The sequence below is a fragment of the Schistocerca cancellata genome, chromosome 1 (assembly GCF_023864275.1).
Source record: "Schistocerca cancellata isolate TAMUIC-IGC-003103 chromosome 1, iqSchCanc2.1, whole genome shotgun sequence".
Lineage (NCBI taxonomy): Eukaryota > Metazoa > Arthropoda > Insecta > Orthoptera > Acrididae > Schistocerca > Schistocerca cancellata.
This window is the reverse complement of record NC_064626.1, coordinates 1,109,145,251-1,109,169,748: the sequence shown is the minus strand read 5'-3', so window position 1 is coordinate 1,109,169,748 and position 24,498 is coordinate 1,109,145,251. Positions and strand designations below refer to the sequence as shown.

At 45.5% G+C, this 24,498-nt stretch overlaps 1 protein-coding gene and 1 pseudogene across 2 annotated transcripts in view; one reads left to right on the top strand and one right to left on the bottom strand.

Annotated features, from left to right (window-relative positions):
• The window catches only part of LOC126092074 (protein neuralized), an 897,276-nt gene that overhangs the window by 795,814 nt on the left and 76,964 nt on the right, over nt 1–24,498 (top strand). The window contains exon 1 of one of the 2 annotated variants that reach the window (XM_049907504.1): nt 11,148–11,314. The exons of the other annotated variant lie outside the window; for it this stretch is intronic. Within the exon in view, the coding sequence (XP_049763461.1) occupies nt 11,224–11,314 (91 nt within the window). The 5' untranslated portion in view covers nt 11,148–11,223. Of the gene's footprint in view, nt 1–11,147; nt 11,315–24,498 lie in introns of those variants that run through there. 2 annotated transcript variants of the gene reach the window in all.
• Nucleotides 9,585–9,702, bottom strand: LOC126095289 (5S ribosomal RNA; annotated as a pseudogene).

Here is a 24,498-nt window from a genome sequence, read left to right as displayed (position 1 = left end):
GTTGTCGGGAAGGCTAACCAAAGACTGTGTTTTATTGGCAGGACTCTTAGAAAATGTGACAGACCAGCTAAGGAGACTGCCTACACAACGCTTGTCCGTCCTCGTTTCGAATACTGCTGCGCGGTGTGGGATCCTTACCAGATAGGACTGACGGAGTACATCGAAAAAGTTCAAAGAAATTCAGCACGTTTTGTATTATCGCGAAATATGGGAGAGAGTGTCACAGAAATAATACAGGATTTGGGCTGTAAATCATTAAAAGAAAGGCGTTTTTCGTTGCGACGGAATCTTCTCACGAAATTCCAATCACCAACTTTCTCCTCCGAATGTGGAAATATTTTGTTGACACCGACCTACATAGGGAGAAACGATTACCACGATAAAATAAGGGAAGTCAGACCTCGTACGGAAAGATATAGATGTTCATTCTTTCCGCGCTATACGAGATTGGAATAATAGAGAATTGTGAACGTTATTCGATGAACCCTCTGCCAGGCACTTAAATGTGATTTGCAGAGTATCCATGTAGATGTAGATGGGGAGCTGTGTATGGTAAAAACTGTAGAGGAAGACAGAGATTCGAGTACATCTAGCACATAATTGAAGACGTATGAACCGCTCGACCGCTACGGTCGCAGGTTCGAATCCTGCCTCGGGCATGGATTTGTGTGATGTCCTTAAGTTAGTTAGGTTTAAGTACTTCTAAGTTCTAGAGGACTGATGACCTCAGATATTAAGTCCCATAGTACTCAGAGCCATTTGAACCATTTGAAGACGTATGTTGCAACTGCTACTTTGACATGAAAATGCACAGCAGATAAATTTGTGGCAGAGCCGCATCAAACCAGTGCGAAGACTAATGACTCAAAAAAAACACGCCGAAAATGGGATAAAACCTGACAGCGTTGCCGCGATGCTAAAATGCAAAATTATCACCTGAACTTGGAGCTGAGCTCTTAACCGTGCCGTGACATAAATTTTAGTGACTTTTTACGAAACGTTCTTGTTGATTTAAAAGCTTAACACAGTTACGGATATGGCCTCCACAAATTTGGCGTGTAAATTTCACAATGCGGTTCGAACTGCCCCGCGGTGGTGGTGATACCGAGCCATCCGGACTGTGATGTTTGCCGTGGATTAGCGCTTCTAGCGAGGCAGGCTCGAACCGCTCTCCGATTTTGCCCTGAGCAATACGTTTAGAAACTGATTCTACACTTCCATCCTCACAAAAAGTACAGGTAACCCAGTATAAAAGCCACATGCTTACGAGACTTAAAGAACTGCGCGTCAGCGATTGTATCCAGTAGAGTGCTGCAACGCACCATGTTTGACCGGTCACGGCTCGCCTGTTGACGTGGGGACCGAGCCGCTCATGTCCGGCCCCATACGACTCGGCTCGGTCACGTACTCGCCCCATGTCTGTTGTCCGGATTCCGGACACGCGGATAACCGAGCATGACCGGGCACCGCTGACGTCTCACCTCGCCTCCCCACGGCTCGCTGCTCTGTACTGTACAAAGCCAACGCCTCTCTCTCTCTCTCTCTCTCTCTCTCTCTCTCTCTCTCTCTCTCTGGCTCCCTTTTAATACAAAAGTAACATTTCCAAGAACGGGTACGTGACACAGCTAAATTCATAGAGCACCTGGAAAGTAAAATGATATTTCAATACAATCGCGGATAGAAGACGAGTCTCATTTCCAAACAAAAGAGATATTTTTCCTTTCATTTATAGGAAACATTAAATAAGTGCTTTCCCTGTAATCTAGAAGACAACCATCTTCATAAAGAAAGCATACAAGGAACGTTAAACATTTACAGACGTAACTTGTCATACGTTTCAATTGTTTGCAACATAAACAAAATTATAGTTATTGTTGATCAGCAGGAAGTCACTAACGCGTTGCGGATTTAATTGGCTTCGGCAATTTGTTACTAACATGCCGGCTTTACTAAAGCACCTTTCACTAGGTGCGCTTGTTGCTGGGATACACCAAATACGTCTTGCAACTGCAGCCAAACCTGGCAGATCTGTTTCATGTCTGCTCCACCACTTTAAGATGTCATCATCATCTCCGGGGTGCATTAAAAGGTACAGATCTACTTCATCTGCTGCGGATGATCTGTTGTTCCTCCATTCCTTGAAACGAGCTCTCTTTCTGGGTGGTGATGACACAGTACTTGAAGGATCTATGATAATAAACAAAAGAGACAACTAATACAGAACTGATATGGAAATCATCGAGAAATCATCGAAACATTCCCGTAAGAGACCGATGACCTCGCTGTCTGGTCTCTCCCCCCAAACAAACCGACCCCCGTTCCCATGAAAACGAGATGTTTTACGTTAATGAAATATTATACGAGTCACAACATTCCCGTTTCTAAATAATACACTTTCCACTAACTGAGCAAAAACGATTATGTTAATGATTGAATGTTGTACCTGCGTACGTAGCACACATTTGTCGCACATTGTTAAGAATTTCCTGCTTTTCACTTATTTCAAGCATATTAAGATAACGGAAGGACGTCCAAAGAAACGATCTTTGTGAGGTTTCTTGCAACTGTGTTTCTTTAAATGAGTGGTTCCCGACTGGAAAAACAATAAAGTGGAGCAGTTTATGCACGATACGTACCCAGTAGACGCAATGCTTTCATCTACAACTAACAGAAATGTACTCCATACTTGGCTTTTTAGACCTTCCCGTTTGTTTAATGTGTAAACATTGGTTTCAATCTTACGTCGTACTGCACTGGCTTCCTCGCGCTGCATGATTACAGAGAGACACACCACAAATAAGAAGCCCGTACTGGCTGCAGTGTCACACGGATAGTAACACGTGTAATGTGTTTGAAGTTATGTGCTACGTATTCGGTCACGGCTTCTATGCTCGGTCACAAAAACTAGTGCGGGTAGCCTATCCAGTTAGGGTGTGCTCGCCCCACCTCGTATTTTGTGCTCGCTTACTCGGTCATGCAGGACTCTAGTATCCAGCGAAGTGATGCAGCTGATAGCGTAATAAACCCGCTTTCAGGAAGAGCGGGTTTCAAACCTCGACTGCATTTTGTAATAAAGGTTTTCCGTTGATGAGAATCCCGCAGTGGTTCACTCAAAAAGACACGACCGACCTCTTTCGTCATTGTGAAACACAGCTTTTGTACATCCTCAAAGCTTGTCATGCAAAACCACACTCGGCTTGCGGCTCCCTCGGCGCGCTCGGTGCTACACGGTCCAGTCACATTAATGGGACCACCGTCAGTGTTCGACATCTGCGGCAATAACCATTCAGACGTCAAGTGGCAGCACCAGCTTCTCGGGGGGACGCGGAAAACTGTGCAGTCGTTGTCGTAATGCGGAAACGGAGCGATTTATCTGACGCCCAAAAAGGCGTGATCATTGGTCTCCCAGCCAAGGATGGAAGCATTTCCTAGACGGCTAAGTTTGGAAACTGTTCGCTTGCCGTCATGGTTAAAGTATGCCGTACATGTCAAAGTGGCGCTATGTGAAACTGTTGCCGAGGAAACTGTGGTCCACCGAAAGGCTGCAGACAAGGGTGAACGACGGTTACGGAGATACGCACTGGCGAATTCACTTTCAACTGAAACTCCCTGGCAGATTAAAACTGTGTGCCGGACCGAGACTCGAACTCGGGACCTTTGCTCTACCAACTGAGCTACCCAAGCACGACTCACGCCCCGTCCTCACAGCTTGACTTCCGCCAGTAACTCACCTCCTACCTTCCAAACTTTACAGACGTTCTCCTGCGAACCTTGCAGAACTAGCACTTCTGAAAGAAAGGATATTGCGGAGACATGGCTTAGCCACAGCCTGGGGGATGTTTCCAGAATTAGATTTTCACTCTGCAGCGGAGTGTGCGCTGATATGAAACTTCCTGGCAGATTAAAGCTGTGTGCTGGACCGAGACTCGAACTCGGGACCTTTGCCTTTCGCGGGCAAGTGCTCTACCAACTGAGCTACCCAAGCACGACTCACGCCCCGTCCTCACAGCTTTACTTCCGCCAGTACCTCGCCTCCTACCTTCCAAACCTTACAGAGAACGCTCTCACATTTGAATGAGATTTATAATCAAACGACTGGACAGCTGGAGTACACATATTCCGCCCTCGTAGGAGGGTTGGTGGGAGGGGGGGGGGGAGAAAGGAGAGTCAGAAAGGGCATCCGGCCACCAGCAGTCTATTTTTTTAGTCATGTCCCCTAACTGGTTTGATGCGTCCCGCCACCAATTCCCTCCTTTGCCAACCTTTTCATCTCAGGGTAGCACTTGCAATCTACGTCCTGGAAGTATTCCAATCTCTGTCTTCCTCTACAGTTTTTACCCTCTACAGCTCCCTCTTATACCACGGAAGTTAATCCCTGATGTCTTAACAGATGTCCTGTTATCTTGTCCCTGCTTCTTGTCAGTATTTTCCGTATTCCTTTCCTTGCTGATTCTGCGGAGACCCACCGTATTCCTTACTTCATCAGTCTTCCTAATTTTCAACAGTCAGCTGTAGCACCACGTCTGAAATGCTTCGGTTGTTTTCCATTCCGGTTTTGCCAAAATCCATGTTTTACTACCATCCAATGCTGTGCCCCAGACGTACATTCTCAGAAATTTCTTCATCAAATTAAGGTCTTTGATAATAGCCGACTTCTCTTGGCCAGGAATGCCTTTTTCCCACTGCTAATCCGCTTTTTACATCGTCATTCCTCCGTCGATCATGGGTTATTTTGTTGCCTAGTTAGCAGAATTTCTTAACTTCGTGTACGTCTTTATCCCTAATTCTGTTTCTCGCTGTTCTCATTTCTGCTACTTACTACTTTCTTCGTCTATCTTTACTTTACTCTCAGTACTTCTTCACTTTCACTGAGGATAGTAATGTCAACAAAAAATCTTATTATTGATATCCTTTCGCCTTGATTTTTAATCCTACTCTTGAATATTTCTATTTCCGTCATCGCCTTTTCCATGTACAGACTGAACAGCAAGGGCGATAGACTACATCCCTGTCTTACAGCCTTTCTAATACTAGCATTTCGTCTTTCCCTACAGCTTACGCCTATTTCGAATATCTTGCATCATTTTACATCGTCTTAACACTTTTTCTGGGTCGGTACATCTTATGAACGAGTCAGGTACACTACCATTGTCAAAAGCGATATAAAGAAACCGACCCCGTAAGAGAAAAGGGATAACCACTTACAAACACAAACTCCGACCCAGGGAGTTTATGAGCCGGCCCTTGTGGCCGACGGGTTCTAGGCGCGTCAGTCCGGAACCGCGCTGCTGCTACGGTCGCAGGTTCGACTCCTGCCTCGGGCATGGATGTGTGTGATGTCCTTAGGTTAGTTAGGTTTAAGTAGTTCTAAATCTAGGGGACTGATGACCTCAGATGCTAAGCCCCATAGTGCTCAGAGCCATTTTTCGAAGAGTTTATCACTCGACGCCTCAACACCGTGGCGCTTGCGCCACACTCTTCTATTTCGCGAGCTGCAAACCGTCTCGCCAAATTATTTAACATTCAAGCCTTCCAGCCAGTCAGAATGCAGAGCAGGATGTACACATTTCCATTGGCCATTTCCTTTCCCCGGTTAGAGCGCTTTGGAGGCTGCTGTCTCCGCCGGGACTCGTAGTAGCTTCTCTGCAACGTTGGAAAACACCCGCTGTCATATGGAGAACACTCGACATCTAGCCAGCCTCGTATGCTCACACAACAACCCATTAGGGAGGATTCGGGAAAAACCGGCCCATCAGCTCCTGGCTGCGGAAGGTCTCCTACCCAGGCAGTAGCCACAGGACGAGTGCACAGAGATTGTACAATACTGGAACATGTGAATGCCTTGTCTCTAGTGACTTTATGTCGAAATGCTGGTGATTTACTTTTCTTGAAGAATGGTCTTATATGCTCTACGTTCCTATAATAATAATTTACACCGATGGGCCACAATGTTGTGAGGACTGCCCACCTCGAAATTATGTGCCATCTGGTGCTGTTGCGGGCAAGGAAAGTATGTAAGCGGAGGAGAGGCAGAGGCGAATGCAGACAGCACACACACACACACACACACACACACACACACACACACACACATACAGTAACAAGTAGCTAAGATGAATGGATGTGGATCGAATAACTACCTATTGTAGTACATCATTATGAGAGCGACCAAGATTCTACGCCCAAATGTGGCACCAACATCCGAAGATATCTCATTAATTACTTACCTTATCGAGCGATTATTTATTTTATATATCTCTAAACACATTTACTCGCTTCAGTTAAGTTACTTTATTTATTCTGTAGAAGTTTTCTAATCAATGCAGACACATGTAATTCACATAATTATCTGAAATTAGTTATACGAGAATCCTCAATATGAAATAAAACCGAACAAACAATGCAGACCCTCAGATTTAGCCACAAATCAAACTACCAACTCACACACACCTCAAAGGTTTACAACCAACTAGGCTAAACCAGCTTCTCAAACAATATAACTCTGTGGAATTGAAATTGTCATACTACAGCCTTCGCCTAAATCCCTTGATCCTTTCTTCTGTATGTAACTCTTGTAATCACATTAACACCTATTGTTGTTTACCATCTACTTGTATAAGCAAATACGACATCCATATATATATACTAAAGCAAAATCTTCGTAATTTGTAAAATGCGAGTAATATGTAAGACTTGAATTTTCAATTTAATTTTTTTTCTTTTTATAAAATGTCAAATAGTTAATTTAATTTTAAATTTAATTTTTTTCATATTATAAAACACGAACTTTTAAATTTTTGTAAAGTATCACTAACTGCACTCATACAAAAAATATGAAATAAATAAGTTGTACATGTATACTAGTTGGCTGAAACGAGCATTCTGCAAGTGTGGAAAAAAATGATATCATTTTAGCTTCGACACGGGCCACAAATGGAAAAATCCCCTGACATAAGCTCCTTTGACAAGGGGAATATGTTAAGGTCCAGCATCTAAGAACGTCTGAAAACGACGAGACTGGTCACCTGGTCGCGGGCTACTATAGTATCTACCGTAGGTGCCTGAAACACAGTGACAAAACTTCTAGGCGACAGTGTGTTTGACGTGCACGCCTTATCGCAGAGTGTGAAGATCGGAGGTTGCCCGCAGTGTAAAGCAAGATAGACGACGATCTGTGGCAGGTCTGACGCCAGAGTACAGTTCTGGTGCAGGCACGAATCTCGGACCACGCTGTTCAACGCACCGTGTTGATCAAGGGGCTCCACAGTAGACGACCTCTACCTGTTCCCAAGTTGACATTAAGACATCCAGTGGGAATCGAGATTGGACCGTGGATCAATGGAGGCATCAATCAATCAGTCGGATGAATCACGTTTCTAGTTAGACCAGATGGATGATCGCTTCTGGAAACGCTATCATCTAGGCGAATGGCTGCTCGAAACAGATACTGCATCAAGGGCACAGACCTTTGGTGACAGTGGTACTCTATGAGCGATATTCACCTGGGCTTCCACGAGACCCAGCGTAATCGAAGGCTCCGCAACAGCTGCGGAGTTCACGGACATTATTGAGAACCTGCATCCTTTATTGCTGCAGGCCTCCCCAAGAGCGATGGCATATTCCAGCAGGATAATTGTCCATGTCACGAGGCCAGAATTGTTCCTTCAGTGATTGAGGAACGTGCTAGTGAACTCACGTTTACTTCTTAACCACCAGAGTCACCTGATCTGAAGCTGATCAAACACGTCTGGGATGCTACAGAGCGTCAGCTTGGCTTCCAAACCTCCGATGCGTCATTTACGGGAATTAGCTTACCTGTGGGTAGACATCTAGAGATCATAATGTTTTAACTCATCGGTGAATTAGGATGCAGCGACTAAAGAGTTGAAAATGTTAATTAATTCTGCGTTTGTTGTTGGTTTAATCCTCAGTTCTTATACTGATTTGACGCAGATGTCCATTCCCGTTGCTTGCCAGCTATTTGTCTCCATTTCAGCGTAGCTGCTGCATTCTACATCATCGACAAGCTGTCTTTGTAAACTGATATTTAGACCTGTTCCCTTCAACTACCGTCTTCAGTATCGAGTGATGTCGTCATATGGACCGATCCATTATTAAACATTTTGTTCTTGTTGCCGGCCTCGGTGGCCGTGCGGTTCTAGGCGCTCCAGTCCGGAGCCGCGCTGCTTCCTGGCAAATTAAAACTTTGTGTCGGACCGAGACTCGAACTCGGGACCTTTGCCTTTCGCGGGCAAGTGCTCTGCCATCTGAGCTACCCATGCACGACTCACGAGTCGTCCTCACATATTCAATTCTATCAGTACCTCGTCTCCTACCTTCCAACCTTCACAGAAGCTCTCCTGCGAACCTTGCAGAACTAGCACTCCTAAAAGAAAGGATATTGCGGAGACATGGCTTAGCCACAGCCTGGGGGATATTTACAGAATGAGATTTTCACTCTGCAGCGGAATTTGCGCTGATATTTCATATCACGTGAGGACGACGAAGGAAAAAAGCGTGGAGGCCAGTCGTTTTTCCCTAGCTCTGCTTTGTTTGCGAGTTGAACACGAAAGAAAACGAATACTACTAGCAGAAGGTACCCTCCTCTGTGCACCGTATGGTGGCTTGCGGAGTATGTATGTAGACGGAGATGTATGGGAAAAGCGTGGGTATGATTGGATGCTTTTGAAATGTTGTGATACATGAGACCATTTGAGATTAGTTGGTTTGATGAACTAAGCCACGAAGAGAGTTTGCAGTGAACCAACAAGAACAAACGGTTCAAATGGCTCTGAGCACTATGGGACTTAACATCTGAGGTCATCAGTCCCCTAGAACTTAGAACTACTTAAACCTAACTACCCTAAGGACATCACACACACCCATGCCCGAGGCAGGATTTGAACCTGCGACCGTAGCGATCGCGCGGTTCCAGACTGAAGCGCCCAGACCCGCTCGACCACAACGGCCGGCAACACTTTTCCAACTTCAGCGTTTGGAAATGCCAACCTGCCTATAAGAGTAGTATGTTTTCGAATGTGTGTGAAATCTTATGGGACTTAACTGCTAAGGTCATCAGTCCCTAAGCTTACACACTACTTAACCTAAATTATCCTAAGGACAAAGACACACATACCCATGCCCGAGGGAGGACTCGAACCTCCGCCGGGACCAGCCACACAGTCCATGACTGCAGCGCCCGAGACCGCTCGGCTAATCCCGCGCGGCTATAAGAGTGGTGGTGGGGGTACAAACGTGTAAGTAATTCACGCCTGTGGAAGCACTGCTTTAAAAGTCCATATTTTTACTTGAGTTAGCGATTGTCGTTCCCGTTCGATCGTCGTAAAGAAAAAAAATGCTATTCCATGTTGCAGAAAAAAAAGCACTCCGTCTTCAGGCCACAAGTGGCCCATCGGGACCATGCGACCGCCGTGTCATCCTCAGTTGAGGATGCGGATAGGAGGGGCGTGTGGTCACCACACCGCACTACCGGTCGTTATGATGGTTTTCTTTGACCGGAGCCGCCACTATTCGGTCGAGTAGCCCCTCAGTTGGCATCACGAGGCTGAGTGCACCCCGAAAAATGGCAACAGCGCATGGCAGCTCGGATGGTCACCCATCCAAGTGCCGGCCACGCCCGACAGCCCTTAACTTCGGTGATCTGACGGGAACCGGTGTAACCACTGCGGCAAGACCGTTGCCATGTTGCAGAATACTAATAATAAAATAAATGCTTCGCTACTCTATTCAAGCCGTTGTTTCCGGGCCCCGACTGACTTGTTCACTGCATCAGGCGATCCCTCAGACTAACTGCCTACACGCGTTTTCTGCATCGACAAAAGCTCGCTCTTTTCTCTCACCCAAAGAAGATCCCTGCGATGCGTATGATCTTAGACCCAGCAGAGACGAGTAATGGTTCAAATGGCTCTGACCACTATGGGACTCAACTGCTGTGGTCATAAGTCCCCTAGAACTTAGAACTACTTAAACCTAACTAACCTAAGGGCATCACACACATCCATGCCCGAGGCAGGATTCGAACCTGCGAACGTAGCGGTCGTGCGGTTCCATACTGTAGCGCCTTTAACCGTTCGGCCACTCCGGCCGGCAGACGAGTAATGGTAAGATTGATGCATTGTAGTACAAGTCGCTTCTATGTAAAAGCAGCAACAAATAAAAGTAAAAGATTCTATTTACTATTAAAAACAGTCTTGATTACGAATTATTTATCAAGGTGACCGGTTTCGACCACTACTGTGGTCATCCTCAGACCGTTGAGTAGGAACCTCTTTCTGTTGGAGAATCACTTGTTCACTGCGTTCGTATCGTATTTGTGCAGCGTGTAGTATACATGTCAGCTAAAGATAATTGCAGCTTACTCATTGAAAATCGTTTCAATAAAGACATGTTGCTGCTCAATAATACATCGTCTGACGTGACAGTCTTCGCCATTCCACTTTCGCAACAACTTCGTTGGAAAAAAAAGAGTAGTGAAGTAGTGATTCTCCAACAGAAAGAGGTTCCTACTCAATGGTCTGAAGATGACCACAGTACCACAGTAGTGGTCGAAACCGGTCGCATTGATAAATAAATCGCGATCAAGACTGTTTTTAATAGTAAATATTTGTAAGACATTGATCACTGCCTCTCCCATAATGTATTCAAAAGTAAATGCTTGTTGTCACGTGACAACGGGCTCTGCGGTTCACACTGTCGAATAATACATCATTTTCTGCTTCGTAAGATAGTTCCCGTGTGTTTTGAGGCTTGTGTGTGTCAACAGCACACAAACTCGGAAAGCTAGCAAGCCTCGCCTCACGGGACACGGCGCGAGTGCGGCTGCGGAACAGGAACGAAACTGGTCCCCGTAGGCCGACAGGAAGCGCGGGCAGCCGCTGATAAACAGCCAATCGTGCGGCGCGCCGGGGGCAGATGACAGCGGCCGCGGACACCGGAAGCGGGTGCAGCGAAAGGTGTTTCTTCAGGAGCGATAGCCGGCACGCGCGCCGCCGAACATCTGCTGGGGGCGGGGCCACGGCGCGTGCGCCGGGCTCCCCTCCACGCCGCCCGCCGCTCCCCCCACCGCCGCGCCCCGCCTGCGCTGCGGTCGGGGCTGCGCTCGCTCCGTCAGTAAGTGCCGTGTTCTGTTCGAGTGAGGTTGTTGTCGGTCTTGCGCGCTAGACACACCGGACCCGACTCAGGTCAGCCCCGGCGTTTTGTTTAATGGGGGTGTCGGGTCACGCCGACACAGTACTGTCGCCCATCAGAGGCAGGATGAAGGTGCTCAAGAAATTCAAGAAGCGAATGGGACTAGGTTCGTACCACTGCAGCAGCTCTATTTTGTAACCTGTGATAAATTAATTCTAAGTCGCTGTACTGTATCTCTGGATTTTCAAAACAAAAACTTTCCATGTTTTGACTGTCTGTGATATTTTCTCACCTATCATTCGATTTGCCTGTTTCCAGTTGGTAGTTCTCACTTTTTTTAAAAAAGCTTCTCTGATTAGCAGGAGGTTGATAGTTTTGGCTAGAAGGAATTCTACGGCGTTTCCTACTCGTCCTTCACGCGAGAATCGCTAGTAGGAAACTTCGTACATATCGTCACCACGGACGAAAGTGATCCACTTTCGTCGTTTATCTGGTGCGTGCTGTCTCATCGCACATAGGCATCGTTACTGCTTACTCTAGGCCGTACCTAAGATTCTAAAATCTTTTGCAGAACCTTGAATGTGCGTGCCGTTAGCATAAAAACTGGAATGGACTGTTCGCATGTTAGTGTTCACCATAATACTTGTTCTTCACCCTTGCCTGTTCTACGAAACATTGTAGAAAGTTTTTCCATGTGATGACAAAGTGTTCCTGTGCAGTGTCGTTTCTTTCTAATGCTGTATAGAGATGTTAACCTTAGATGTTGTCCTGGTCGATTTCCGTATCACGGTGACATCAGCGGATCCATGAAGTTTGCTCTTCCTGCGAGGCTTACGTGTGCCAGAGTGGTCGTTCCGTTGGCACAGAGTGGTTGCGTGAGTCACATTCTTAAATTTCGTTGGGAATCCGTAGCAACGCTCAATATTGGATAAGCGGCTGGAACCTTTCGCCGGGCTGCTGACGCATGCAAGCATTTATCAAGCCAGTGTTGAGCCGTACCCGGACGACAGCGAGGAAGCAACTGAGTTCCGGCCTCCTTATCACGTCTTTCAATGTTGCCAGTATGTTCGCTGGTATTATCTCCTGTATGTAGCTATGCAGAGCGCTCAGTTTTCTTTCATGTCGCTCAGAGTTGATTTATCGTGATGAAACATCTTCCCCTTGTCAGGCACTCTGAAAATGTCCTACGATGCTGTGTGGCGGCTGGAGAATTAGTTCGACTTGTGCTGACGTTCTTATTTTGGTCTAGCCTGAAAAGCTAAGCAAGGACGCTGAAATGGTGTGAGTAGCATGCAGTCGTCACCATACTCTGCTGCTGTGGCAGATACTGAAAAGTATGAAATGAAATAATCGTAAGACATCGATGGCCGGTGTCCCAACCTGGGGAAGTTGGGCCGCAGAGTTGAATGTCTTTTCAAATGATGCTACATTGGAAAATTTGGATGATATTATTGACGACGACGATACCAGAGCGGAGGAAGGTGTCAGACGCGGCCGGGAATCGAACATGGGCCTTCTGTATGGCAGTGAAACGCGCTGTCCACTCAGCTTACAGTGCGGAACCAGTGCTAATGGTGCTGATTTTTATTTTTGGCCAATTTATTTAGCCAGCTGTCTCTGTTCTACGCAAACTAAACTTTTTTTACAAACAACTGCGAGTTTGTTGTTGGGTTAATAGTAAAGAAGTGATTATTCGTAATCGACCGCGTTTGAGCTGTCGTGAAAGAAAACAGAATAGAGCGAATCAGTTTAGATGTAAAGGTTCAGAGAAAACTATTAGCAAGGCTGGTTGTCTAAGTGCGTGCTCCACTTTGTACTACAGTTTCAAACGTAGTGGTAGTCCAAATATGAGCAAAGTTGCGGCTGGCGTTTAGCACATTCGCGGGTAATTTCGCAGGCGTAATTCACGTTAAGTGCTCGAAGGCAATGTCTGGTGGCTATTGAAAATCTTTAATTTGTGTGCTGTTCAGCAAGATGAAAATTCTAAGACTACAATGAACTAGGTGGTTTGTCTTCTGAACGCCGTATTAGTTCTTTAAACATTACCCGCTAACTACTCCGTTTCACAGCAGTGTCGTGTTGTGCTCTTTCTGTAATGTTAGGTTCAGGCTTGGGGTGAATGAGTTGCTCTTTTCTTATTTAATTCCTTTTGTACGAATATTCCTCTAGTGAAATGTAATACACTGGTATCTTTCAAAATGTATGATAAACTCTAGCAGCCATGGGACGGCGGCGGTATGGAGATGTCTTCAATTTTCTTATGTAGCAACTTCACTTGCACCAAAATGATTTATCAGTCCTGACAAATTCAGACGCACCGGGAGTGTAAGAGACGTCTCTAGGGCGACGCTCTTGCTGCCGGCTGCGATATCCGTCCGTCTGTCATATCCATTGTTGTGCTGTCAGACCACCAGGCCGTATCTGATAATTGTAGTTTGGGCTGCCAAAGTAGGCATCTCGTTTTGTGTTACCGCTAAATAGGTGTCATGGATATGACTAGAGAGTTGGAATGGCAATAATTCAGACAAAGGGATATTTCGCTGTGGGGAGATCTTTCCACGAAATTTTGATTACAGGCTTTCTCCTCTGAATATCTGCCACCTTAGCTGAGTGGTCAGTATGTGTACCTCCTATTCAGCAGGCCCAGGTTAGATTTCCGGTCGCGTCTGAGATCTTGTCCACTCGGGGACTGGGTGTTGTCTTGCCTTCATTAATGCATTATCGACACGCAAGGCGCCCAATCCAGCGGCAACTGAAAGGACTTGGGTAGTCGAACTTCCTCAGGTGGGGACTCCCAGCCATCAATCCCATACGATCATTTCTCAAAATAGTTCGCCAGCCTGCATAAGGAGAAATGATCAAATAAAATAGGAGAAATCAGAGGTCGTACAGAACAGAAAATGTTAATTTTTCCCACGGTCTGTTAGTGTGGAACGGTAGAAAAATAGTCTGAAGATGGTTCGAAGAACCCTCTGCCATATTTGTGTGAATTGCAGAGTAGTCGTGCGGATTTACTGGTCACGCTAACATTTAGTTCTTGTAAGGGAAAGTAAATTCGTAAGACACGATTTGCTGGTAGTCACTCAAGAGTAAGTTCGTAAGTTCTCTGAATTGGACACCACTACGGTGACTCGCGCGCCGTTAACCTACAGTAAGATTCCTACTGGGGAAAGGGGACCTACAGTTTAATGTGGAACCACATGTCGTTCCCGGCATATAGCGCTGAGCTAGCGTAAAGGCAGACTAAAAAATTCCAGTGGCCGATCGGGATTCGATCCCGCAATCTTACGATCTCCAGGCTCGCACTTCACTACATCGTAACGTGACAGTTTTTGTGATTTCGTACAGTATGTGCTTATGGATGGGTATTGGAGGTAATCTGGATTGTGGTTAATATTCGATGCCCCTGTTAGGTTAACTTGATCGGAATGTGGTGCCTACCCGCTCGGTGTTGGCTGTCAGCGGTTTTGACACGGCCGCGGTTCCGCTGCCAGAGAACATCCGGACGGCGGGCCCTCTGGAGCGTGTCGCGGCTGCTCGGCCAGCCCGCCAGAGCGTGCCGTTCACACGCCGCCGCGGCGGGCGCGCTCCGGCCCACGGCAGCCAGCGCTCCGCAGTCTCTCGTTCACTTCCAGTCGTCACTTCCGCCACCACCGGCTCGGCGGTTCCCAGTATAGCCCCATGTTCGAATCTTGTGCTTCTCGAGTTTCCTACACACGCACCGACCGACAAATTTGGCGTGTGTAGACGTTGCGACCGACACACATTCCTTGTGGGACCACCCGATCACCGACTCCCACTCCACCCAACAAACTGTGCCGTGTGTATCGCTGTGATGCCGACCTCCGGACAACGTTCGTCTTTTGTCACTGCGTGCGGTATTGAATGCTATTCTAATGTGCATGACAGGATACGAGACGGCCGAAACTTCGACAGAGTTTCAGGAGAAATTTAGAGACTGCAGATGCAAGAAATGACGCACTTTCTTCATTCTATAACAAATCAATAATGGTTTCGCGTGGCACATAATCAGTCTGTCGACCTTCTGTATTTCTGTTTTTGGGTTTTATTTCCGATACTTGTTGGATATGAAATGTGAAAGCAGATACGTAGACATTCTACGGACGTTAATTCGTGAAATAAACGATATTTGCTTCATTGTGATGAAATTTAAAATCCAGTCTATATCCAGGCCTTCTGCTGTTAAGAGAAGTGTGGGATATTTTACAGGTCTAGCAGCTGCTAAATGCTTCATTTCTTATGTATCTCTTTGTCTTTATTAGGTGACTGCACCACCAGGATGTTGAGTCTTTCTCGAATTTGAAATACAAATCATCTTTTATGCTACATAAATGTTTTTAGACGAACGTCTTTTGTTTTGTTATGATCTATTTTCTCATTCAACTATAAATATCGTCGCAGGGTTGATAAAGCATTTGAGTTAATAATTGTGGGGATACAACAGCACTGAATTTTAGGTCCTCTTAACTTATGCCAGTGGCTTGCAGCCTCTCTGGCTGTATTTATTTTTATTAAGAATGGTCTGATGATGACCATCTCCGAAATGCAGGATTCATCCATTCTTAGATAACTCCGAAAATCTCCTGATCGCAACTGCGTATCATGACGTGGGTGAATCTTTCCGTGATTTAGCCACTTTTGTCTACAGCTTACTCTCGGCGTTTCTTTGGTCTTATCTCTAAAATAGCCAAGGCAAAACCCCGGTGCGGTCTCCTAGAACATAAACACAATGAACTTAAGATGAAGAAATCATAAGGCGGCGCTGTAATCGTTCAGTGCAGTCAGTCGGGACATGTGTAGGCTGCCAGGAAATTGGTCGGTCGGCCGACAGACTGGTGCGTGTGTAGGGGTCTTGTAGTACTTGGCGTACGACCAGGTGAGAGTTCGTCGGTGTGGTTGTCCCGTTCCAACTAATATTAGCTCTTTCCTTCCCAGTGCTACTCCTTTGTCCGTAGCCATTGTTTGCTTTTCCTCACATAGTTTTTGCTGTGAGACAATGCACTCACGAGCCGTAATGAGATCGCCCGAATATGGGACATCTTCTGAAGGGATAATGGTCCAAAGTATGTGCCATAGTAATGTTTGGCGAAGGCTGAGCACAAATAAGCTGTCATTAAAGATTTATGCACGCTATCACCGGCACGCTTTCCTCGTGAAAGGGTTAAACTACTTTCTCTCTCCTTGCTTGCAGCACATAGCTTTGCAGTGTATTCCCTTAAGTGGTAGCCTGCTTGCTGAAGCTTCGGTGTACGGAAATGTATTAAAGTCGGGTGACCGTAGGAGGATACGGAATGACTTAGACGATATTTCTCTTTGGTGTGATGAACGTCAGCTTCATCTAAATATAGGAAAGCGTAAGTTAAGGCAGATGAGTAGGAAAACAAATCTGTAATGTTCCAATAAAGCAGTTGTAGTGTCCTGTCACCTCAGTGACTTCATTTAAATATCGGTTTATTGGGAGTGTTAGGAACGTGTGGTTCGCCTGTAAAGGAGACCGCGTGTAGGAAGATAGTGCGAACTATTCTTGAGTACTACTAGAGTGTTTAGGATCCGTACCAGGTCCGATTAAAGGAAGACATCGAAGCATTTCAGAGGCGGGCTGCTAGATTTGTTCGAACACCACTCAGGTATTACGAAGATTCTTCGGGATCTCCAATTGGACTCTCTGGAGGGAAGGCAACGCTCTTTTCGAGGAACACTGTTGAGAAAATTTCGAGAACCGGCGTTTGAAGCTGACTGCAGAACGATTGTACTGTCGCCTACATACATTTCGCTTAAGAACCACGAAGATACGAGAAACTCCAGCTCATACGGAGGCATACAGTAGTTTCCCTTTCTGAGAGAACGGAAGAGAAGGGAATGACTAGTAATGGTGCAGGGTTTCCCCAACACACACCGTACAGTGGTTTGTGGCGTATGTCTGTAGATCTAGAAAATATTCTAGACGCTAACGTTTTACTACGTTTGTCCTCTTTACAGAGTATTCATGCACTGTGGGTGTCCCGTACCAGATAGAACTGACGGGCGATATCGAAAAAGTTGAAAGGGCAGTTAGTTTTGCATTATCGCGAAACAGATGTTATGATGGCAGTCATTAAATACAGGTACATTTCGCTGCAACGTGATATTTTCACGAAATTTCCGCCACCTACATTCTCACCCGAATTGGAAAAGTATTCAGACTCCCACCTACACGACCGTCGCGATAAGAGCTCGCGCCGAAAGCTGTAGGCACATCTCGTTACTCTAAGCGAAATGCAGTTGTACAATCAGCGACAGCGTTTTTCCTTTCGATTTGACATGTGCCGTGAAGATGTAAAACTGCGCGTTACTATCAGAGCCCGAAAACAGGTTAGTTTCCAATGTCTAAAATTTACAATTTTGTACCTCAGCAGGCTTAAGCTATCATATGGGTTAAGTCATTCTGGTAATAGTGTCGCTTCAGCAAAATTTATTAGGTCTAGTACTTTGGGGCCGTTTCAGGTTTTTTACGAACTTTTCTTCAGTTTGTAGAGAATTGAGTACATTGCTCCTAAAAATGGGGTGAACTTCGACAGATATCTTTTTACTCAAGGTGCTTCAACGAACATTCTTCTTTCCATGTCCAGTGTGTGCGAAGCAGTAAGGAAACCTGGTACTTTATGTTCGAAGGACTAATTGATTAGTTTCATAATTTTCTTTTGGCGAGTATTGTTTTGAGTGTTTTTCTGCTGCGGAGAAAGTGAGAAAAATTTTAATGAGTCATATCGAGGATGTGTGTTCTGTGGTGACGTCACGTTCTGTTTGTTTCGTGGCGGGAGGCTGGGCTGCAGGGAGCTGTTGAGCCTCAGCTCGGCCTACCTGTGTATTTGTGTTGCTCCCCCGCGGCTTTGTAAACGCGCCCACGCCGCTGGATTACGGCCCTCTGGACGTTATCCAGTGCTTCCCCTGTATCAGCGCTCACTTTGTCAAAACTCAGTCAATATAGCTTTAACATCAATAATGGTATTAGTGAAAATACTGAAAGGAACCCTCAAACTGATTAAAATATTGAGATGTTGAAATTCCGATGAAACCGAGTCCAGTTTGCCGCGTTAATTGTTTTATTGTAGTCGCTCAGCTGGTACAACTGGTTTCGTACCATACAGGTACACCCGCAGGTATATTTGTCTATCGTCCCATGTTATCTAAGTAGCTTAATGTGTGTTCCAAGGGTGCAGTGTGGAGCAGTGACACAACCACCAACGGCAGTCAAACTTGATAAAACCAGTTGTCGCTGGTAATTTTTACATATGGGGAGCGCCAGGCGCCCATGTGGTAGCGTGAAACCGTCTAGGAAGTTGAACATTAAAGTTTTGAGATGGCAGCGGTAAGTATGTCTGCCGCTCCCGTTTTTGCAACACATGTCCTCAGGAATGGTTAGGTGTCTTCCACCGACATGTGTTCTCAAAATGAGCGGAACACAAGTGTGTTCACCGTTGTCATCTCAAAATTCAGATGTTCAAATGTCTAGACGGTTCACGTCACCACATGAGTCTGGCGCTCTCAGAATGTAAATTGTCGGTGACAGCTGGCTTTACTGACTACAGATTGTGGTTGCATCAACTAGTGCTCTTCATTGTACCGTGGCACACAGATTAAGCCATTTAGATAACTTAGGACATTGCATCTTGGATTCACCGGAGGATTTACCTGCATGGTACAAAACCGGTTGTACCAGCCTCCAAGCGGCTACAATAAAACAGTTAACGCTGCAAATTGAACTAATCATTCACCACCATTTCAACATCACAATATATTTTGAGTCTTCCTTTAAGTACGTATAATGCCCTACTTACAAGAATGTTTGCAGTATTTTTAATTTTACGTGATCGTTTGGTCTCATTCCGCTTCGCATACGAATATAAAAGCAGTGAGAAATGTGGGAAGAATTCTGAGTTTCATTATACTGAATGAAACGTTCATAGTGCGCGCGCGCACACACCGTTTATTTACTGTACTTTCCAGATAGGCCTTCTGATTCTAAAATTGTCTTCTACAAATATTTCCTTGTCCGTATTTCACAATCATTGAAGAAACTCATATTTTCCAAGCTCTTGACATAATGTACGTGTGGGTTCGGTGCTGCACTGTTTGGGAATTGGTTTGTCCTAATACCAACGGAGGTATGTAGTTACTACTGTAGGCCTCGGTGAAAGCATTTGTCCTTAGTCAGTGTAACATAAATAGGCGGTCTATTCACAGCAGGCGGCACACTAACGCAGCTCCGTCAGGATCGCAGTTAATTCCGTTGAGGGAGCTCCTCAATGTTCCACGACCGAATGGAGAAAGAAAAGCTTCGAGAATGCCTCCATATGCGCTATACTCTCACTTAGAATCACATAGTAATATTTCATACTATGTCGAAAACTGTCGCGTTTAACGTGCGGCCTTCACCTGGAAGAATCTTCCTGTAAAGTTCGTGACTGTCTCAGTAACTTCCGCATGTTGAAAGCGGGCCGGTTACAGGTTTCTGAATACCTAAAAGACATTTCACGACGTTTTCGGTCTTTCTCGCTGTGGGGGGAAGCCTTCCATCACACCTCCCGGAAGCACACTGTCGTCTTAGCCTCTGCGCTGATTCCTGGAACTAAGGCTTAGAGTTTGTAGAACAATGTTCTGTTTCCTGGAAGTGTTAGACATGGAAGATGGTGTTAGATACTAGGTGATACGTCTGAGTAATGAGTAATGTTGTCTTGGCGCTGGAGACATATGTTTGCACGTATTTTGTCTTGGAATGCCATAGGTGGCTTCGGAAGGTTTCTGTAGGTAACGAAAATACGGACTGAGGGGGGAGAAAACCGGGGCGGTGTGTAATTTGGGAGCGGAGTCGGAGGGAACCGGTATGCTGTTGTGTGCGGTACTGTACCGTGTTGTGTTGAATGGGAGCGCGCCGCGCCGCGCCACGCCGCGGGAGAGGTCCGTGGCCGCTAAAATTAGAAGACCTCCCCGGCCGCCGCTCCCTCCGGTATCTCCCGAGGGAGGAATGCGTAGCTGTCGAGGAGCCGCTCCCGGCGGCTGTAGCTGGCTCACCCTAAAGTTCTGTGTACAGCGCTGCCCGATCCCAGTCTGGCACGTGGTAACGTGTCGCAGTGCGAGAAGCGAGCTGTATTTTGGATTCGTGTAAGACCCACTCTTATAGTACAAGTAATGTCTTCATGACTTGAACAGCCGCTAGGTCTTACCTTGTCTGCACGTATAGACGCTGGTGGAGAACTTGTAATATTTCCCGGGCACATAATGTGCTTTCGCTTATACGACGAAAGGGGGCTTTCGTTACACTGAAGATCACACTGAGTTGCCCCTAATGCTCATAAAGCGGTAGTGGTTCGGGACGACTAGTACTCTACGTTGCTAGAGGCCCCTTTTTTTCGAATAATTAGAGGAACATGTGCAAAACTGACCTTAAAAATTGTCTTTAGCTATTCGCAAAACTACAGGCTCTATCGAAAACTTATCCCAGTATAAAACTGATATTGAATTCCCTACAAAAGGTCCTGTTCATTTTTTCTGTACGCCTAATAGCTCGCGTGTAGTATTGAGAGAGAGAGAGAATAGATTTTTTGAAGGTGTTGCGGGTTGCGTACAAACCATAGGTAGGGGTTGCTGCATCGCTCTATACTTTACAGGGGGCGGGGGGTTACTATTGATAGGTTGTCGTGGTTTCGCTGAAACATGAAATCTGGAGATAAGCCATAGACTACACCCTCCCATCCAAATCTGGGCTAGAGCATTCTTATAGCATCGAAAGTAAGGATGCTTGCTGCGTTAAAGATCCATGTGTAAAATGACTCGCTGACTTTTACCACATACAAGTTGAGCGATAATCTCCCACCCCTCTTGACCTATCAAGTGTCTTCCCAAGCACGCGCGCTAAAATCGTATTCCTGTGTCCAATAACGTTCTAAATTTTTCTCATTTCTGTAAGGCAGCTGACAAATAAAACGCCCAACTTTCTGGTGAAGTACAGTATGGGGTAAGAGAGAACCCTGGAAAGGAGTTACTGATTGTGTTAAACCCTTACACTCCCAACAATATGAAAAAATTTAAAAATTTCCCAAAATTAATCTTAATTACCCCAGTAAGAACTTAATACGAGAAGAAATTAGCAAACAGTAAACAGTTTTAAATAGGTGGTTTCGCTTTGGAACCACTGGGACAAACAGTTTTCAGTCACACATATTTCATGTGATATGCTTGTAGGCATTTCATCTAGAAACAATCCGATGATGATGGGTGGTTTCATTTCGAAACCAATCATAAATGCAGTGGCAAAACACCAAATTTACGTTACAATAACTGTAGCTATGATTACTTCCACTGTCATTGATCTCAATATGACCACTACAGAAAAAGTCAGTCTCTTAGAATCGCGTAGCACAATTTCGCGCCCACTGTTGCTATGTACGCTGTGATTGCTACAGTGCACTACATTCGTAGTGATACCTCAGTTTACTACTAGATGTCTGTCTTGTAATAGCATCGGTGGTTTCGTGTGAAAGGCACTGGTACTTCAAAATAAAATTAATGAAATGGTGGTTTGAGGCAGAAACCTCTGCTACTAAAAGGATTTGTCACAAAAATCATTTCACAGCAACACGTGGATCGGTTTTCCAAAAATTCAAACATAACCGTTCTCTCATTGTTTCAATCAGCGTTCGTTTAAACCACCTTGCATTCGACAGGACGTAATCAGCAAGTAGTCAGAGAAAAAGTAAAATTTCATGCTAAAACATGGAATACTTCCTTTAATTGTTCATTAACCGGAGAAAGGAAACAAGTTAATAGCTAAATCTGTTTACCTTTTAGCATAGCAAACTCTGCGAAACAAAATGTGAAGAAAAGTATTCCTACTACTTTAATACGCATACGCGACTTACTGAATACGTATGAGGCTCATGTTTCCTGTTTTCTCACCAGAACTGATGCGTTTACTATGCTTTGCAGTTCTGGGACCTTTGCTGTATCTGTACGAAGGGACGGGGGGTGTTACTTGGTGGCATGTTTGAGAAGACCGGTGCACACGGCCTGGCACAGTTTGTGGACGCGGGAGGCTGATAAGCAGCAGGTTGTGATAAGTTTTGGCGCTGCTGTACCCAGCACGCAGTCTGGCTTCTCCGGGCGGCTGCTATCGATTGCGCAGCACGTGTCTGGGACGGTTCGTAACTCTCACCCGTCAGCCGTCTCGTCGTCACGCGACGGTCTGTCCGCTCTCTGCTTTTCGGATCCCTCGGCAAGCTGGCAGTAATGCGATACGTCGCATTTAATCACTCGCCAGGGGCGTCAACACGGCAGCCGCCGCTGTTAATCGCGGACTGCGAAACGTAACGCAAAAGCTAATTACAGGTTAGCACACCTGTCTTCTACAGAATGACCTTCATTCCATCATTTTTCGTGACAACAAATCTTGTGATGTTTCGGTTGTGAGCCTTACCGCCATCTTCAGGGTCAGAACAACTCCAAGAATGCAGAACTCGTGTTCTTGCTGATTCTGATACGGCCCTAAGACTGAAGTAGTAGTTTTAGAATCTAATGTGGACGGGAATGGTTTCTTTCTAGCATCTCATTTGGCGTGGACGCGCTGTCGTAGCCGATGTTCACCTCAAGCATCAATAGCACGCTACGCAATTCTTTTTTCCCAAGAGTTATTCACAATGATCGGTTCGTTGATGACGTGCTAGACGACGGATCCATAGGACCTGGGTTCGACTACAGTCGGTCTTGGTTAGTATTTTTGCATAACTTATCACTTCTTTCACCCCTATCAGCGCTTATTAAAGCGTAAAATGCAGAGTTAGCTGTAGTTAAGAGTACCTGTTATACTCTTGATCCCCCATAATACAAGCTAGTTAGTTTGAAGGCGTGAAGAAGGCAACAGCATACCACCACAGAAACATCTTCACGTAGATGACAGCTTTACCTTAGATGGTGCCGTATAGTGCAATCGGGACACTTCCTAATAGACACGCAAGTAGTTCACTAATGATAAGAATGTTGTCTGTTCTGTGAGACATGTGCGACAGAAGACACCACTCATGTCTATACCTCTAGGGACGCGAAAGCTGTGTAATGAAAATGTTTCAGTGCTGATGCGAAACTCTTGGGGAAATCGGGAATCTCGAGTATGGGGTAATGGGCGGGGTCTTCGCAGTGCGGCGAGGGGTAAGTTTGGTATTTGTGTCTGACGGGAATAGTGTCCGGATGGCCGATGCGGTTAAGGCATCCGTTCCCGAGAAGCGGAGCATCCGGTTACGAAACTCAGCCTGGGACAAATTTTAAGCTCCCGCCGTTGCATTGCGGCAATGCCCTGTGCGACTGGAAGTCATTTCCTTCATCTCTTTCCCATCACGCTTCCTTTCATCAGTCATTCACGTATAGCTCATTACTGTCGTTTGAGGAGTCCTGCCCTGAAAGCCTAGCATCAATAACATAAAATTTTTGTCTGAATTCCAAAGAACATTTTATCACATGACTGTTTTTAATGCCTTATGCGTCATCAGTTTCTTGCTTGTGGCAGTACACTTAACATTGACGTCTTATTTGTAGCCAAACATTTTATCTTGTAGTGGTGCGCAGAGCTTTGAAACCGGACATATGTTAGTAAAAAGTACGTGATCGAGACAAAAAATTTTAAATTAATAAGTTTAGCTATCGGTACACCATTTTAGGTCTGGACTCATCAGTTATTTTGCAACTTACGTAGAACATTTTCTTGAAAAATGGCGACGGTGATTGAACTTGTATGAGAAAGACGGAAAGCATCAGCTGCAAGCGAGTAATGACAGCTGTTGCTTCCGTTGCTGCAAAGTGTGATAAAACTAAGGGTGCCGTTACTTATCTGTGCCGTGATAAGGCACCAATTACGAGAGGGGTTTGAAAAGTTCTCGGAACGGGATAGAGAAAAGTACTTAAATCAAGAAAAGTTTTTCAATGTGGTTCACTTGTAGGGTAATGCACTTGGTTCAGTGCCTTGACCCCATCTCGAAAATGTTTCCTCCAGGCCTGCAAAAGAGTTCTCAACTCCTGCTATCAGTTCTTCGTTTGAAAATAATCTTCGTCCACCAAGGAAAATCTTCAGTTTTGGGAAGAGATGGAAGTCTGACGGATCCATATCAGGTGAATAAGGCGGGTGTGGCAAAAATTCATACCTTAGTTCGTGTAATTTTGCCATGGTGACTGCACGCGTCTTTGATCCAGCGTAGAGTCGCGGCACCCATCTTGCAGATAATGTTTCATTTCTAATTCTTTAGTTAAAATCTGATATGCTCTTTTAGATGACATCTGGCAAGTGTGAGCAATTTCACGCACTTT